The sequence below is a fragment of the Chelmon rostratus genome, chromosome 14 (genome assembly GCF_017976325.1).
Source record: "Chelmon rostratus isolate fCheRos1 chromosome 14, fCheRos1.pri, whole genome shotgun sequence".
Classification (NCBI taxonomy): Eukaryota; Metazoa; Chordata; class Actinopteri; order Chaetodontiformes; family Chaetodontidae; genus Chelmon; species Chelmon rostratus.
In genome coordinates this window covers 11,784,279-11,800,275 of record NC_055671.1, presented here as the reverse complement: position 1 = coordinate 11,800,275, position 15,997 = coordinate 11,784,279, and the positions used below count along the sequence as shown (strand labels likewise).

Below are 15,997 nucleotides of genomic sequence, written 5' to 3'. Positions count from 1 at the left end.
AGCCCGTTTCTTCTTGCCCACAGTAGTTGCATCAAACTGTATCATGTTTATCTATTCAGAAGAGTATTAATCAGTTCAGGCCAAATCAAAATCTTCATATTATTGTCTCATCTCTTCTGTTCCCTCCTGCACACCTCGTTTCTCCCGCTTTTCCTTGAAATCTGTAAGATCAACCACTGTCGGTGCCTTACAATAAGGTGAGATAAAATTGTAAGACTGGTTGTTAAAGGGCTATTTAATTGGGAGCACAGAATGTAGGTTATAATGGATATATACACTGTACAAACTATTGTATTGTCATATATTTACTGCCACCGTGTGGTCACTTATGTAATTGCAGTAAAATATAACCTCACAGCGTCTAGCTTGTAGTTTCTAATTAGAGTTTTTAGTCAGAACCATCAGGCTTTGGATAAATGTCTTATTTGTTTTTACTTCGTGAACCATGAATATGATTTTAATTTTATTCAGGGTGGTGGTATTCGTTGACTGGAACGGCCACCGTTTACGACATCTCTTTCGGAGTGACGGCAGGACAATCAGGAGAGCCGTAAAGCGTTGTGTTTTGGACTGGAGGAGGTCATTAGAAAGTGAGGAGTAAGTACGGGCCGGTTCTCGAGGCACAGAGACGTTCGGTGCCAGCGTATCTCTGATGCCGGTGTAAGACAAATACATTATTCCACATCTCTGTGTAGTGTTTCAACCGTTGCGAAATGCTTCGTCTGATCCTGCGGCTCAGGCCATCCGCCGGGCTCCCCTGTCCCCGTGCCCTCCCGGCCGGGCCTGTTGCGCTCGGCTCCCGCTCCGTGCCCGGAACCGGCTGTCTGCGGCGGCTTCACTGCGGGGCGGGGTACCGCTCCATGTCTTTGGGCTCCGGCCTCAGCCACAGAGGCACTCTCCTGCGGTGTCCCCAGCTGACAGGCGGCTGTCAGAGCACGCGTTTCTACAGCCTGCCGCCGCACCAGAAGGTAACGGTATCCGACCCGGTGTGAGGTTGCTATAGCGCCGACGTTACTGCTAGCATGACCTCCCGAGCTAGCACTAGCTAGCTGGCTGTGATGTAGCCAGCAGATTCTGTCACTTCTGATACTGATTAAATACAGTTGTTGCATGAAAAGTGGATAACCGTGTTTCTTTGCTGTAAACCAGAGCATCCGTACATTGATTTTATATCATTAGGTGACATCATTGGAAGTTGGTTCATTGGCATTTGAGTTGCTACACTAACGCTGAATACGTTTTATATTAACTCAAGGCATTCAGTTATGAGATGCAGAGTGTCCCCATATCCCAGGAAAAACACTGTGGGTGCTGTCAATTAAGTCTTTTACGTTATTCAAAGCCTTTGGAGTCGCATAGCTGTCTAGCTGTGTGAGATGTGCACCACTGGGGGCCCCAGACCAAACACAAAGGCCTGTTGCTGAAAGACCTCACCCTTGAACACCTGGATGTAGTCGACAGTTTTACTAAACTGGACCCAAATCTAGATTTGAGTTTAAATGTCAGCCACACCAGGATGCATGTAAACAGGATGTGCTGAAACTGCACAGCTGTCAGCAACAGAAATGATGCTCTAACTTGTAGAAATTTCATGACTCTACATCTGGCAAAATTAGGTTTTCTAGTTCCCATATTTCACGTTTATGTCACGCCTCAGATGGTATTTCTGCGAGGTACTTGTCTAGTCTGGATCCTTTCCAAAACCCAATAAACCCATACTCATTCTAACACTATTGTCCCTCAGTGGAAATCACCAGATAATGTACATTTGTTTGGGAACCCTTCTCCTTGTCAGTATTTATGTCTCCTGGTAGCACTTCTGTATATCTCCTATCAGAAGCTGCATAACCTTGAATGCTACTGTAAAACATGACAGATGTGTGTGTTGAAATGTGGATCTATGTAGGTCATTTATTGTGCAAGAGAATGAGGTAATAATGATGTAGCAACTGCAGTTACAACACCTGACAGTTGGCAGTATTTGCAGTGCCCTGTAATGAAGCTCCAGTGAGGATAATGCAAAGTGACAGTGGTGATCTTTTAGTATTTTTGAATTTAATGTATTTTTTATATATATATTAGGTCAGCCACCAGGTTAAATATGGCACTGTCTTGAAGTCCTGGAACTTATTTTCTGTTCATCAGGTGGAGCTTCCCGCACTGTCACCCACCATGCAGACAGGGACGATCGCTCGCTGGGAGAAGAAGGAGGGAGAAAAGATCAGCGAAGGTGACCTTATAGCTGAGGTGAGGAGCAGTGGGACTGTGTTCCCATATTATTGCAGGAAAGCGTCGCTGTACGCCTTTTAAATGTTTCTACCTTTGCAGGTGGAGACCGACAAGGCTACTGTTGGTTTTGAGATGCTGGAGGAGTGCTATCTGGCAAAGATCCTGGTTGCTGAAGGCACCAGAGATGTCAACGTTGGAGCAGTGATCTGCATCACAGTTGAGAGGTCTGTCCTGTGACTATGTAAAATACAGACTGAAAAGCAAGGCCGATAGAAATGTGTTTGCAGAGTAAAATATGTTTTTGACTCTGGCTCGTCTGCAATAGTGTTCTTGAAAACTGTAAGGCATTTTTTCCTTCATTCCTCAGATGCTGGAAATATATTTACATCTTTAAGGTGATGAATATGAGCTAGATCCCACACTCCAATGATTTTTATTAATTTAGCTTCCACATAACAGCTGGTATTCCTGCACAAAGTGTCATTTCCATTGGCTGCTGGGACCTGAATTTCATACTCTCTTCTTACTTTTTGAGCTTCAGAACCAAAGTAGTTTTCAACATATCATGCAATTTCTTGTCCTTTAGTCTAAACGTGGTTGTGCGTAGTGTGAATTATGTTTAATGTCTGCGTGTATATGTTCGCCTGCAGCCCTGACCTCATCCCAGCCTTTAAGGACGTGACGTTGGACTCTATCAAAGCAGCCGGTGCCGGTCCCTCACCAGCTGCCTCTGCTCCTCCTCCTCCTCCTCCTGCTGCCGCTGCTCCTCCTGCAGCCCCGGGCAGCTCTTACCCCGCACACATGAAGGTAGGCGTGTTCTCACATCAACAAAGTGCAGTCAGGTGTTGAGTTGTGTAAAGGATGTTTACAGTCACAGTGTCCTGTAGCCACAGCTGCAGTTTTGTCAGGGTTGTTCTGTATGTGACGGGCTCGCCATGTGTGTCTGCTGCATGCAAGTGCAAGTTATGTGGTGACATTTCATTTAGATTCTTACACATAGTGGCTTTAAATTTATTAAGTGTGCATTTATTGGAGGAATGTACTTTGAGGTTTATATTGAATTACAAAAGAATGTTGCCAGTGATATTTATGCTTTTTAAAATTTTGATATTATGTTATTATCTCTGGAATAATTCACAAGGTTTTTCATACTGATGCAAAACATGAGCTTCAAGCACAGATTCCCATTATTATTATTATTATTTATAATGCTATCATGATGAAATGGCATTTGTATTACATTGTAGTGGTGGTTATAATGGTGAGTCAGTGATGTGAATAGCAAAAAGACAACTCGCAGCTCCTTGCTTGCAAAAAGTGGAAATACTTGCAATTGTTTCGTGGTTCAAGTCATGCTGATTTTAACAGTTACTGAGTATTGTCAGTAGCTGGAGAGAGGGTTTCATTTGGTTGGGGCTGCGCTGACAAACATCCCTAGCAGACTTGAACCAGAGATGTCGCAGTTGTGCCATTCAGGTCCTTTAGGGTTGTTCTATCAATTATCCTGGAGCCTCAACAGTGTTGGTGACTAGTTTCCTGTTCCACGCGCTCAGACTGGAAGCTGTAGAGATCACCCCCCCCCCGACTTGTCTTCTCTCCCTCACATTTATGTGTGTGTGTCTGTGTGTTTGTTACAGATCACACTTCCTGCCCTCTCTCCCACCATGACGATGGGAACAGTGCAGCGCTGGGAGAAGAAGGTCGGGGAGAAGCTGAGTGAAGGAGATCTGCTGGCTGAGATAGAGACTGACAAGGCAACCATCGGTAAGCCCAAACTGAGTCTGACATCCTGCTCAGTGTTCCAGTGCTATTTAACATCTGGTAAATTCTGCTTTGTGTCCTGAATGACAGCATGATAGGTGAAGTTCACCTTGCTCAACATTTTCTTTTGTGTGTTTGTGTAAAGGCTTTGAGGTGCAGGAGGAGGGATATTTGGCCAAAATCTTGGTGGCAGAGGGCACTCGGGATGTTCCCCTGGGAATGCCGCTCTGCATCATTGTAGAGAAAGAAAGTGACATCGCTGCCTTCAAGGATTATGTAGAGACCGGGGTGGCAGAGGTTTCCACACCACCTCCAGCTCCACCTCCAGCACCAGTGAGACACACATGAAGTTTTCTTAATACTCATTCTAACAACATGCTGAATTTAGCCTCTCTTCAGTTTTACAACAGCTTGTACGGGTATGACGTGATTTGTAAATGTTTGTGTTTATGTTCCAGGCTGCAGCTCCGGCTGCTGCACCCAGTCCTGCTCCCGCAGCCGCTGCCCCTGCAGCGCCCAGGAAGGGTCGCGTGTTTGCCAGCCCGCTCGCCAAGAAACTTGCCGCTGAGAAAGGAATTGACCTGGCACAGGTCAGCGGTAAGTGACCAGGACGCAAGTAGTGACTAACATTAAGTATCTCTAGTAAAACACAAATTATGGAGCTAAACAAAGCAGCGTAAAATGGTTTATATGGTGGTGACATTGAGTTGCTCTCTGTTCAGGCTCCGGTCCGGATGGACGCATCACCAGGAAAGATATTGACAGCTTTGTTCCACCAAAGGCTGCACCTGTAAGTGAGGCTCACACTTTTTTCTGTGAACTCCTGCGGAATCATATGAAACAGCTTTCAGTACAAGAACTTAGCGCTGAAACCATATGTTGTTTAATTGATTAATTATTATTCATAAAGCAAAAATGTCAAACACTTTCTGTCTAGCCTCTAAAATGCAAGACTTTGCTGGCTGTGTTTTTCTGTGTCCAGATGTTGCTACAAGCTAAAAGCTTTCAGCCTTCAAGTCGTCCATGCTGGATAATACTTTTCTGTCGTACTGCATGTGCCTCAAGGTTTTGTTGGAATGTCGTTCTAAATGCAAATTAAATCATTTCTGTTGGCAGGCCGTAGCTGCTGCTCCCACTCCAGCTGCAGCTCCAGCCGCTCCTGCACCTGCACCGGCCGGGACCTTCACAGACATCCCTATCAGCAACATCCGCAAGGTGACAGCAAACACACACATGCTTTTCATTTCTTTTTTTTTTTGCAGTCCATTGTATTCAATGATGACTTCCTCTCCTGCTCCAACTCCTCCACTAGCAGCCCGATGTTTGTATTCATGACACGCTCCTTCTATGCAGGGTTTGGTTCTGATGTACTGAATGCTGCGAGGCAGATCTCCTGAGGGGTTTTCACAGTGTGGCTCTGTTATCTCTCACCTGTGCTTCCACATTTTGCCGACATTTATCAACACCAACTCGACAAACACACCCCGTTCCTGTCTGTGATGAATTATTGATCAAAGCTGAAGTGCACACACAATCTATATACATACATATGCGTCTGTCCTGCAGGTGATCGCTCAGAGGTTGATGCAGTCCAAGCAAACCATCCCCCACTATTATCTGTCTGTAGATGTCAACATGGACCAAGTGCTCGAGCTTCGGAAAGAGCTCAACGCTGTGAGTTTTTCCTCATAAACACACGTGTAACACAATGAATGACAGAAACTGAAAACTGATTATTTCCTGCGTCTTTTTTCAAACAACCCGGCCTCCTCTCTGCAGGAAGTGAAAGCCCAGAATATCAAGCTCAGTGTGAATGACTTCATCATCAAAGCCAGTGCTCTGGCCTGCCTCAAGGTTCCCGAGTGTAACTCCTCCTGGCTGGACACGGTCATCCGCCAGTGAGTAAATACACATAAGCAGTCCTATCCATAGCATTTAAAAGCTGTTTGGTTCCAGTATAGCTCCACTACCCTTTCACTTACAGATTAATCCATCTCCATCAAACAGAGTCTGACTATTGAGTCGACATGTCTTATCTGCTTCTTCACATTTTGCCTCCCATCCAAAACTCTTTGCATCTGAAATGTAAATTCAGTCACTCATGTGCATGGTAACATCCAGATGAATGGATGCATCAGGTGACTGTGGTGTACAAACACATTGGAAACGTTGTCATTTAAAGAAAGAAAAGACCAACCAAAGGAAGGGGTGCACAAGAAAAATTTAAGTATTGTTAGATTAGAATAATACTGTGGCCTTTTTTTTAGATTGGTCCCTAAAAGTGTAACTGCGCTCTTCTGCCAGTAGAGGGCACTCAAAGCATAGACTTTTTTTCCCCATCTCTTGTCAGTTTAGAGCCGAAGTCACATGGACCACGTTTCTGCGCTGACATCAGTATTGACTTATTTAAACTTTTCCAGGAATCATGTGGTGGACGTGAGTGTAGCGGTGAGCACAGCCAGCGGCCTCATCACACCCATAGTGTTTAATGCGCACACCAAAGGACTGGCGACCATCAGCTCCGACGTGTCCGCTCTCGCTGCCAAGGCGAGAGACGGCAAGCTGCAGCCGCATGAGTTCCAGGTACAACACATAATCTGATCCTGCAGGTGCAGGTGGGATAGTTTTTTGTCTTATCTAGTGAGCCAGCAAAGAGAAATGTATGTGTGTTTTTGTTTTGTTTTTTTTCCACCAGGGAGGTACGTTCACGATCTCTAATTTGGGGATGTTTGGTGTCAAGAACTTCTCTGCGATAATCAACCCTCCTCAGTCCTGTATTCTCGCCGTCGGCGGCTCAGAGAAACGGTTGATGCCTGCTGATAATGAGAAAGGGTCAGTGAGTTACAACACTGCAACAAGCTGGACAACTGCATTCCAAACAAGTCAAATCTGAAGCAGCGTGTGTGTTTCTGGGTTTCGCAGATTTGACGTAGCCAGCATGATGTCGGTGACACTGAGCTGCGACCACCGGGTGGTGGACGGGGCGGTCGGCGCCCAGTGGCTGGCGGAGTTCCGCAAGTTCCTGGAGAAACCCGTCACCATGCTGTTGTGATTGGACTGTACTGCCGGTAAACTGCAGCAACAGGCCGAGGCCTCTCACCGAAGAGATCTGACTGGTCTCAACCGGTCTGGATCCTCCTGTGAATGGCCGGTCTGGCACCAGGTCACTCCCAGTTACCCTGAAGGCGAAGAGGCAGAACTCACTCCGCTTACCTGTCTGTCTCGCTGTCTCTCCTGTCTGTCTCTCTCTCCTCTCTCGCTCTCTCTCTCACACACATCTCCTATTTATTAAGAGCCCCATCTCGCGAGAGACCAGAATTAGGTTTATTTTATCCTAGAATAGACACTGGCCATATGTCACTAAAACATTGATAATGTTTTACAAAGGGAAGTGTTACATGTCCAACCAGCAATCATATTTATCCCCAAACATACACACACACAGACACAAACCTGCCCCTGTTCAGTGGCCACACACACACACACACAGTTGAAATATTTAGTGTTTTCAGTGTGTTGCTGTGTATATTCTTCACTGTGGGATGAACACAGTGCTGTATATATATATGGTGGTGAGCTCTGACAAGGCCTCACCATAGAATTCAATATCTGTACAGTCCTGGATGATAAGAAACGCTCTCAAAGGAACTACTGAGCGGTTTTGCCAATTCTCTCCCTTCAGTTTTATTTTCTAATCTCAGAGTAAAACATTTACCGTTGAAATATTCTGTGTTCACAGCTGGAACGCACAAAGCTGGTGCTGGATGTTATTTGTTGTTTGAATAAATTGGGATAAGTCGACCTTGTGCCACAGGCTCTTTGGTTTGGGTTTCCATAATTAGACTTATTGTAAGGGCCCAAATTAAAGCAGTTTGTAACATGAACAGCTCTTAAGATGTGACCATAAAGAATCTGAAACATTGTGGAAATTTACAAAATAATTATGAACAAAGAAGCCACTCACTGGCTTCACCTTTTTTTTTTTTTTTATTAGTGCTGCATACACAAAGTAAAGACCTCAGCCTGCAGTCAGCCTCCTTGTTTGCATATTTCCTCATATATCTGGGTCGGCTGCTGATTCACGTGGGCCCACGCACACAATAAAAACTCCACAGCACCTGAAAACCAGCGCAGACTGCCTCCTTATTCATGAACATTCTCTTGTTTTGGATTAGATCAGCAAAATTGGCACATGAAAGTGCTGTCTAATCATTTTAGTCCCTTTTCACATCAGCAGTAAAATCCAAACTGTAGTAACATGTATTTAAATGAAAGAGGGGGAAAAGATGAAGATTTGGACTGGAGTCCAAACAAACTGCAGGCGGAGAAGCTGACCAGCTTGTATCAGTAACAGGAAGATGCCGACCTCACTGAGGTGACATAATAAAAGGTTAAATGTGGCTTTGCTGTTCTCACCTCAAGAACCTTTTTCTTCTTCCTTTTTGTTTTTTTTGGGTCTGGTCCGACTCTATTCTCTATTTTATAAACATACTTTCTTTCCCAGCTGCTTTTCTGCTCCAGCACTCATTGGGTTAGTAAATTGGTGGACCACTGTTGCCAATAATCCCAGTATAACTCAATAACTCATCAGGATGGTCAGCATAAATCATATGAGGCTCATTGAATCTAGTGGTGGAAAACTAGCAAGATCAAGATTGTACTTAAATTCTCATTATGCAGAATGGTCGATTTCTGAATATTCTATTACATTATTAGATTATAATTAGTGATGCATTAATGCATATACATCACTGAAATGTTGCAGCTGCTAAAGGCGGGTCTCATTTTAATTACTTTATATCATGCTGGGTAGCTTAACCTGTAATATTAGTAATCAGAAACTAGTAGCTAAAGCTGCTAAAGATAAATGACGTGCAGTTCTCTTCTTTTAGTGGAGTTCAGAATAGTATAGACTGGAAATACTCAAGTACTAAAAATTGTACTTAGTTACTTTCCACCACTGATTAAACCTGCAGATATGTTGACTGGCTTGAATCTTGGCCCTCACAATGTAACTGCTTCACCACATGATGTCTGAGTGTCTAAACTGGAACAAATATGTTCCAGTTTAGACAACGAGACGTGTGAACTGGAACATCTTTGGATGATCACTGGAGAACTTGGCAGGCAGATCGACTTATATGAGTCATGAATAGCTTAACACATTTTATGTAAATCCATCAAAAAGCGGCAACGACGGCATGTTGTTTAGCCCATAGGTCATAGCTGGATGACGTCCTTATCAACACACGACTTACTTCAAGTGTCAAAAGCTAATCTTTGAACATTTCCTCACACCAGTGACATCTTTGGGACTTTGCCTTGAATCCATGAATCACTGTACCCAGATGAGAGGAAAACCACCTTGTTTTGAAAGCGAGGAGGCTAATTTTGGACTCTACAAGCTGCTGGAGGAGTTTTTTTCATTTGAAAAGCCGAGCAGCTCTGAGTGAAAGGCTTCATCGCTCCTGCTGATTGTTCTGTCTTGTATTAATTGATTAGTTGTTTAGAAATACCTTAAGATATTGAAAAATGCCCATCACAGTTCCCCAAAGCATATGTTTGCTCGTTTTGTTCGAACAGCACTCCAAAACCATAAAACAGATAAAAGCATCAAATCATTTTTGTTTGAGAAGCAGGAAAGTGTTGCTTGACAAACAACTTAAGAACTAATTGAATATAGAAAAATGCTGTAGATTAATTTTCTGTTGGATTACCTCAATCATCTCAGCAATTCTGAAAAATATACTTTACCCTTAAAGCAAGACTGTGTAGCTTTTAAAAAAACAAACAAAAAACCCTCCTCTTAGAAAGGAAAGTGTGGATTCATAAGCAATTAAAAGCCCTCTTACTGAATTTAATGCAGTCAGCCTTGATTGGTCTGGTATAACGAGTGGCTCGTGTCGGCTACTGTTAGCTGACAGGAAGTCATCAGTATAGTCGTGTGGCGCAGTGGTTGTTCAGAGGAAAAACCTGAAGGATGGATTTCTGCATCCATGGCAACACAAGCCGGCTGCTGTGCACCACATCCTGTATGTTACCCTGAAGCATTATGTCTTATGTCTAAAAGGTAATGTTTTCTATGGAGCAGCTGCAGTTATTTATGTTCCACTAATCAGACTACAAGCTGACCTTTTATAGCTTCCACTCTGGAGAAACTTGCATTAGATCCATGGACAGTAAGTTTGGACATTCGGTTAAAAGGACTCAACAAACATCCTCCTGCAGTCACTGTAGTTTATTGTTATGTTTCCCAACAGACACAAAGAGGTGAGAGTGAGAGTGAAGGAGGGTGGGGTTGGTTGCATCGCTCAATAGATTAATCATGCATGCCTAGTTTTTCTGGCCAGCAGCTTGCACGCAGGGGGAGAGAGGGCTGCCTCTCTCTGTGCCTCCTCTCAGCGATGGGCTCGTCTGTAAGATGGATGCTCTGGACCCTGTGTGCGAGTTTCACCGCTCTGGAGAACGGTGAGTTGTGCCTGTCTGATGGCTTAAGCTTTGGTACAAAGTGAGTACGACGAGGGGAAGCAGTGGTCATAGTGACCACACTGCTGCAGCATGGCTTTGAATCTGGGGGTAGTGTAGACCCACAGCACTGAGGTTATAGTGTTAAAACTAGACTGACATGCAGCTCTGAAGCTCTGGAGTCTTAGTTTGGCTGTGACCACACTGAAAGTTAACATTATTAACAATTATAAACTTAGTTGAATACTTTTTTCCAACCAGAAATGGAAGATTGAATACACAAAATGGCTTTAATGATATATAAGAGTGATTCGCTAAAGATTTAACTTGTGCAATTATACCTTAATTACTTGATCAGAAAGTGCAGTTACATCCAATACTGTTTGTCATGTTGAGTGTCTTGATTTGAAGGACTGACGCTTCAGAAACTGGTGATCTGCATGGAAACAATGTCGTGTATTGACAGAATGTTTTTCATGGACGCATCCCAGTGAAGTGAGCTGTTGTTTCACTCAGTCTGTGACCGGTTTGGCTCAACCTCAAAGCTGTCAAGTGTAATTAACAACTAATATGCACGCTGAATTCCCACACACACACACACACACACACAAGGCCTGGGGATGAGAGAGAGAGAGAGGGGGGGGGGGGGGGGGGGGGGGGGGTCATTATTTCAGTAATGAAGGAGGAGAGGGAGGAGCGGTGCAGTCTGCACGTCAACAGGGAAACTAGGGAAGTTAGAAGCAGAATAAAACATGAGGAAATTTAAGAAATCACTCCTTAACTGAGAGGCTTCTCGTAGCCGGAGACAGACACGACTGGTCCATCTTTGCTTGTTTGCCCTTTCCTTCCATGTTGGTCGATGCAGTTGCGCTCCGGGTGACCATGAGGGAGTCCAGCCTAAAGGTGGTTCAAGGGGATTTTGTGGTCCTGCCCTGCTCCTTCTTCACCTCCAGCCCACTCTCCAGACTCAACGTCATCTGGACTCTGGCTCCCTTCTCCAGTCCAGAGACCCCGATACAGGTCTGACTCCCAACTCAAACACACACAGACGCCTCTGAAAGTTGGTTTTGCCTTTTCATCATTTCTTAAACCTACAGTCCCAGTAAAGAATGCCTTCTGTGAAGCCTGTCCATGTATGAATGATCTGAAATGACTTACTGATGGCCTCTCTCACTTCCAGGTGATTGTGTACGACCATGGACAGGTGATCGAAGACCCAGCCCTCATTGGCAGGGTGGGTTTTACTGGTAAGACCAGTGGAAACCCTTTTTATTTCAATTATGATGTTCTTTTGGATGAATTCAGAGGTTGAAGACAGGATAAAAACATGATTATTCCATGTAAACGGACCGCAGGTATTCCCTGGAGTGCAGACATTGTCCTGAATGACACACGTGTATCAGACGCTGGCATTTACCGCTGCATGGTCAATAACCCGCCAGAGACGGCAGATCCCGGCATAGGAGAACTGGAGCTCAGTGTTCTGGGTGAGTGTGTCGCGTACTCTCCACTTCTTCTAGTGTAGGCCAGTTCAACGGCACTGACACATTTGAATTAGGGATGCATCTATATATTTTTTTCACTCTGATGTTCATTTTTGGGATATACCCGACCATACCTGCCTTTGCTGTGGTGCATTTTGTTGTGGTACGAATAGAAGAGCCAGACGGGTTAAAATAACCGAGCAGCTTTTAGCTGAATGGCTCTAATCATAGTCCAGACTGAAGCACTTCAATGACTATTTGATGGATTGCCATGAAATTTCATACCAACGTTCATGATCCATAGAGGATGTATTGTAATAACTTCGATCATCCTCTGGCTTTCTCTCTAGCGCCACCATGAGTTAGATATTGCTGTTGGGTGGATTTCTGTAATATTTAGTTCACACATATGTCTTCCACTGAGGATGAATCTTAATACCTTGATGATCCCTCACTTTTTCCCCCTGGTCAAAATGTTAATTTTTTCCAATGCTTTTGGTTTAAATACCAACACAATCCCATCAACCTCAGCTCTACTTTAATGCTAATTAGCAATGTTAGCATGCTACACTAAGATGAGGAAAATGGTGAACATTACACCTGCTAAATGTCAGCATGTTAACGTTCCCATTGTGAGCATGTTGACGTTAGCTCAAAGCACCGCTGTGCCCAAAGTAGCGTTGCTTGTATTATTCAGTTAATTTTACAGCAAAGTGGTACGCCTTCAGTGAAGTAACTAAGAAACATAACAATTCCACAAGTGGCTAAATATTGGTTGTGTTAATACTATTAGATTGATATGATATTTGTCACTGTCTGCTGGTAATCCATAAATTAATATGGATGAAGAAACACTTCTGACATTTGCTGTCATTTCTTCCTGTTAACTTTAGTCACTTACTTATAAAATTCAAAACTACTAGTTGAGAACTATGACTATGACACATAAGATCATTTTAATGGAAAAACAATGAGCTACCGTGAAAGGTCAGTTCAAGTCTGATGTGCCGGTTAATTTCACAGTGAAGCACCCCATAGTAAATATTCCTGAGATAATCTGCACAACGAACTGTCCCATCAATGCACACCAACATGCTTCTATCAATCTCTGAGACTTCCACTAGTTTATATCCTTATAGAAATGAATGTGGTTGTTTCTGCAGCGCCGCCTTCGCTGCCTGTGTGCCAGTGGGACGGAGATATTGATATGGGAGGAAGTGTCACGCTGTCCTGCTCGGTGGCGGAGGGTGTCCCCACTCCAGAGATCCGCTGGGATAAACTGAATCCAGAGGAAATCGCACTTCCCATCAACATGGAGGGTCAGTGAGACACACACAAACACACACACTTTTATTTGGCCCCCTGCCTCTTAAACGCCCAAATATTACAAACCACATATCTCCAGTTTGAGTTGCAGGCTTTTAAATAATTTAAATAGTTGAAGTCTGGAGCCCAGACAACCCTGATGACATCACTGGGGTCTCTCTCCTCTCTCAGGGGATCTGTCAGGCTCCGTCCAGATTATCAACGTGTCCTCACAGACGTCTGGCTTGTACCGCTGCTCTGCCACCAACATCCTGGGAACAGAGAACTGCTACGTCAACCTGTCCATCTACAGCAGTGAGCGCCTGTTTTTTTCCCACCCATAATCCTCTCTGCAGCCACCTAAACGATTTTAACGAGCGTTTCGCCTCTCTCTGCAGCCCCGGACAGCTCCTCGGGCGTGCTGCAGGGCGTGCTGCTGACCTTGTCCATGTGCTTGGTGTTGCTGGCGCTGCTGGCGCTCGTGCTGTGGCTCCATCGCACGGGACAGGACGGGAGGTGGCGGGAGGGGAAAGAGGAGGCGGAGGAGTGTTACAATGAGATTCGGTACACTCCGTCTCTGATGAAGCGCTCGTTCGTTTGAGTTCTCGACATCCACAGGAATTAAAAAAATCACCCATAAAAAGACTTCCAAGACTTTGTTTCATGTAGATTTTTACAGCCTGTGCTCCCTGCATGCTGCTGCATCACTGTACAGCATCACACGTTTTCAAATAAATGCAAAGTTTCCAATCAGTGTGGTATTTTATTCAAGTGTACCGGTTGACGCCATTAAACCTACACGATGAAACAGCTCTCAGGATCCCCCTGGCTTTCATCATCAGTTCAGAAATGCACCAAAAGACAAGCCGCCACCTCTACTTTTAGTATCCTGCTCTCATCAGAAATACGTACACCCTGAAACCTCACCCTTAACTTTGAATTCACTAAGTCTTAAAACAGAAAATAGCCCAAAAAAAAAAACAGTGTTTAAACAGTTGATCTTTCCCAAAAAACAACATCTCGATCTCTGACAGCGCATTAACCAATCAAATCTGTGATCAAATAGCTATTTAGAGGAGCGCTCTCTGAATGTTAACTGCGTTCATCTGAAGTACTGCCACGGACCTGAATGCCGGGCACACTTGCAGAGAGAAAAACTGCGGGATTAGGAAGGCGCCCGAGGCCGCTGAGCTGAAGCATAAGGCTGGCAGACTCGCAGAATGTGCCGCAGAGAAACAGCTCAGTGTCAAGAAGACAGACAGCGGGAGGCCGTCAGGTCGGCCCTCTGTGGGAGGAAAGACATCCCTCTGCCAGCAGAGAAAAACACTGAACAAAAACCTCCAACAGTTCATCTGTGCTGCTTTTCCTTTATCATTTTAAATTTGCAGGATAATTACTGTACACTGACTCCGAGGTTAAAAAGAGTAATTACTTGTGAGACAGCAAGTTAGCTGATCCACAGCATATTACCACAGGATGGTCTGACTAAAGAGAACAAGGAGCTGCAGCGATCCTACTGGGTGTTAAACGTCATTTTTAAGGTTTCAAAATGAGCATAAATGAAGGCAAATTCTTTAGACTTCAGAGTAAAGAAACGGAAAATGAAAACACTCAGAGCAGCTGATTTGCAAACAAAGACACAAAAACCTTTAATTTAAATAGGAGAAAAAAAAAATCACATAAAAAACTGTACAGAACATTGAACATCGACTTAAAAGTTCTTAAATAAAAGACCCCTCTCCCAAAATAACTAAAAAATAAGAAAACGATAAACAAAGTGGGATGGTGTATGATACATTTTGTGCAAAAGAAGTATTAATTGATTCTTCCCAAACTGCACATTTCAATGTGAAGAGTTCCTCTCTCCACTCAGCTCTCCCCTCTGATGGGTAAACACAAGAGTCCCTCCCCTGAACCTCAACATAGTGTCCTAAATGTAAAAGAACCCAAAATCTAATAATAATAAAATAGATTTATATTTTAAATATATATTTATATAGCAAACATGCTGTACATAATTTCAGAGATTAAGATATCCCTTTTTATTGACACCCAGGTCTGTCCGTGAACTTGTGCTTTCCTCACTCCCAGCGATGAAAATGATCAAAACAATATTACTCCCTGTTGCTTTGGATACAAGATGAATGAGGAGAAAAGAAAAACAGAAAACAGCACTGATCAGAAAGTCTCTGTTTTTCCTGAGTCGAGGGAGTTACTGACGTGTTTCGAGGGATACTGACCGCCGTTAGCTTCTTCACAGCTGAGACTGACGGCCATCTCGGAGCTGCTAAAAAGATTTTTAAAAAAGGAAACGACAGCAACAGCAAAAGGAGGTTTGTAATGTGTGTCCCTTGTTCAGGCGTTGTTAGGAGCTGAAAGTGGGAAAAACAAACCCGCGCCGCAAAATAAAAAGTGATGAAACAAACACGTGGCTTAAACAGCATGCAGTGTGCAGAACACATTTTAACCCACAGGGAGTAAAACACTGTAAAGGGGGGCGTCTTTTGTAACGTCAGTGTGATCCCACTACTCGACCTGTCTCATAACTGTGAGTTTTTCTTTTAAATCCCCCTCTCAGTTTTCTCCCTTTGGCCAAAAAGTCTTCCCGCAGAAGAAGTCAATTCCTTTCCCGTTTTAGACCCTGAGAACGCTGGCCTCCTTTCAAGTTTCCTATAGGGGAACACTGCTCCGGAGAGATAATTTGGTGAGAAAACTAGCACACCAGGCAGCCTTCTGCTACGACGATTAGGTTA

The 15,997-nt window shown here is 44.0% G+C and overlaps 2 protein-coding genes across 2 annotated transcripts; both read left to right on the top strand.

Annotated features, from left to right (window-relative positions):
• The first annotated feature begins 563 nt into the window (after positions 1-563).
• On the top strand, positions 564-7,791 carry dlat (dihydrolipoamide S-acetyltransferase (E2 component of pyruvate dehydrogenase complex)). Its single transcript, XM_041951676.1, has 14 exons — positions 564-968; positions 2,146-2,247; positions 2,329-2,453; positions 2,880-3,036; positions 3,867-3,993; positions 4,136-4,323; positions 4,449-4,587; positions 4,713-4,780; positions 5,107-5,205; positions 5,557-5,664; positions 5,770-5,888; positions 6,411-6,573; positions 6,686-6,822; positions 6,913-7,791. The coding sequence occupies exons 1-14, from the start codon at positions 714-716 to the stop codon at positions 7,040-7,042; spliced, it is 1,917 nt and encodes a 638-aa protein (XP_041807610.1). The 5' UTR covers positions 564-713; the 3' UTR covers positions 7,043-7,791.
• Positions 7,792-10,369: 2,578 nt separating this feature from the next.
• On the top strand, positions 10,370-13,904 carry zgc:165604 (uncharacterized protein LOC792578 homolog). The gene is made up of 7 exons (XM_041953003.1): positions 10,370-10,458; positions 11,321-11,475; positions 11,636-11,702; positions 11,811-11,942; positions 13,103-13,258; positions 13,437-13,559; positions 13,643-13,904. Exons 1-7 carry the CDS (start codon positions 10,395-10,397, stop codon positions 13,843-13,845), a joined length of 900 nt encoding a protein of 299 aa, XP_041808937.1. The 5' UTR covers positions 10,370-10,394; the 3' UTR covers positions 13,846-13,904.
• Positions 13,905-15,997: the final 2,093 nt, after the last annotated feature.

Bases quoted from the DNA above. Each gene is read 5' to 3' on its own strand.
- dlat (XM_041951676.1), top strand. From the start codon at position 714: ATGCTTCGTCTGATCCTGCGGCTCAGGCCATCCGCCGGGCTCCCCTGT. The intron at 3,994-4,135 runs GTAAGCCCAAAC...GTTTGTGTAAAG, and splicing joins GACTGACAAGGCAACCATCG to GCTTTGAGGTGCAGGAGGAG. The intron at 5,665-5,769 runs GTGAGTTTTTCC...TCCTCTCTGCAG, and splicing joins TTCGGAAAGAGCTCAACGCT to GAAGTGAAAGCCCAGAATAT.
- zgc:165604 (XM_041953003.1), top strand. From the start codon at position 10,395: ATGGGCTCGTCTGTAAGATGGATGCTCTGGACCCTGTGTGCGAGTTTC. The intron at 10,459-11,320 runs GTGAGTTGTGCC...TGGTCGATGCAG, and splicing joins TTTCACCGCTCTGGAGAACG to TTGCGCTCCGGGTGACCATG. The intron at 11,476-11,635 runs GTCTGACTCCCA...TCTCACTTCCAG, and splicing joins GTCCAGAGACCCCGATACAG to GTGATTGTGTACGACCATGG.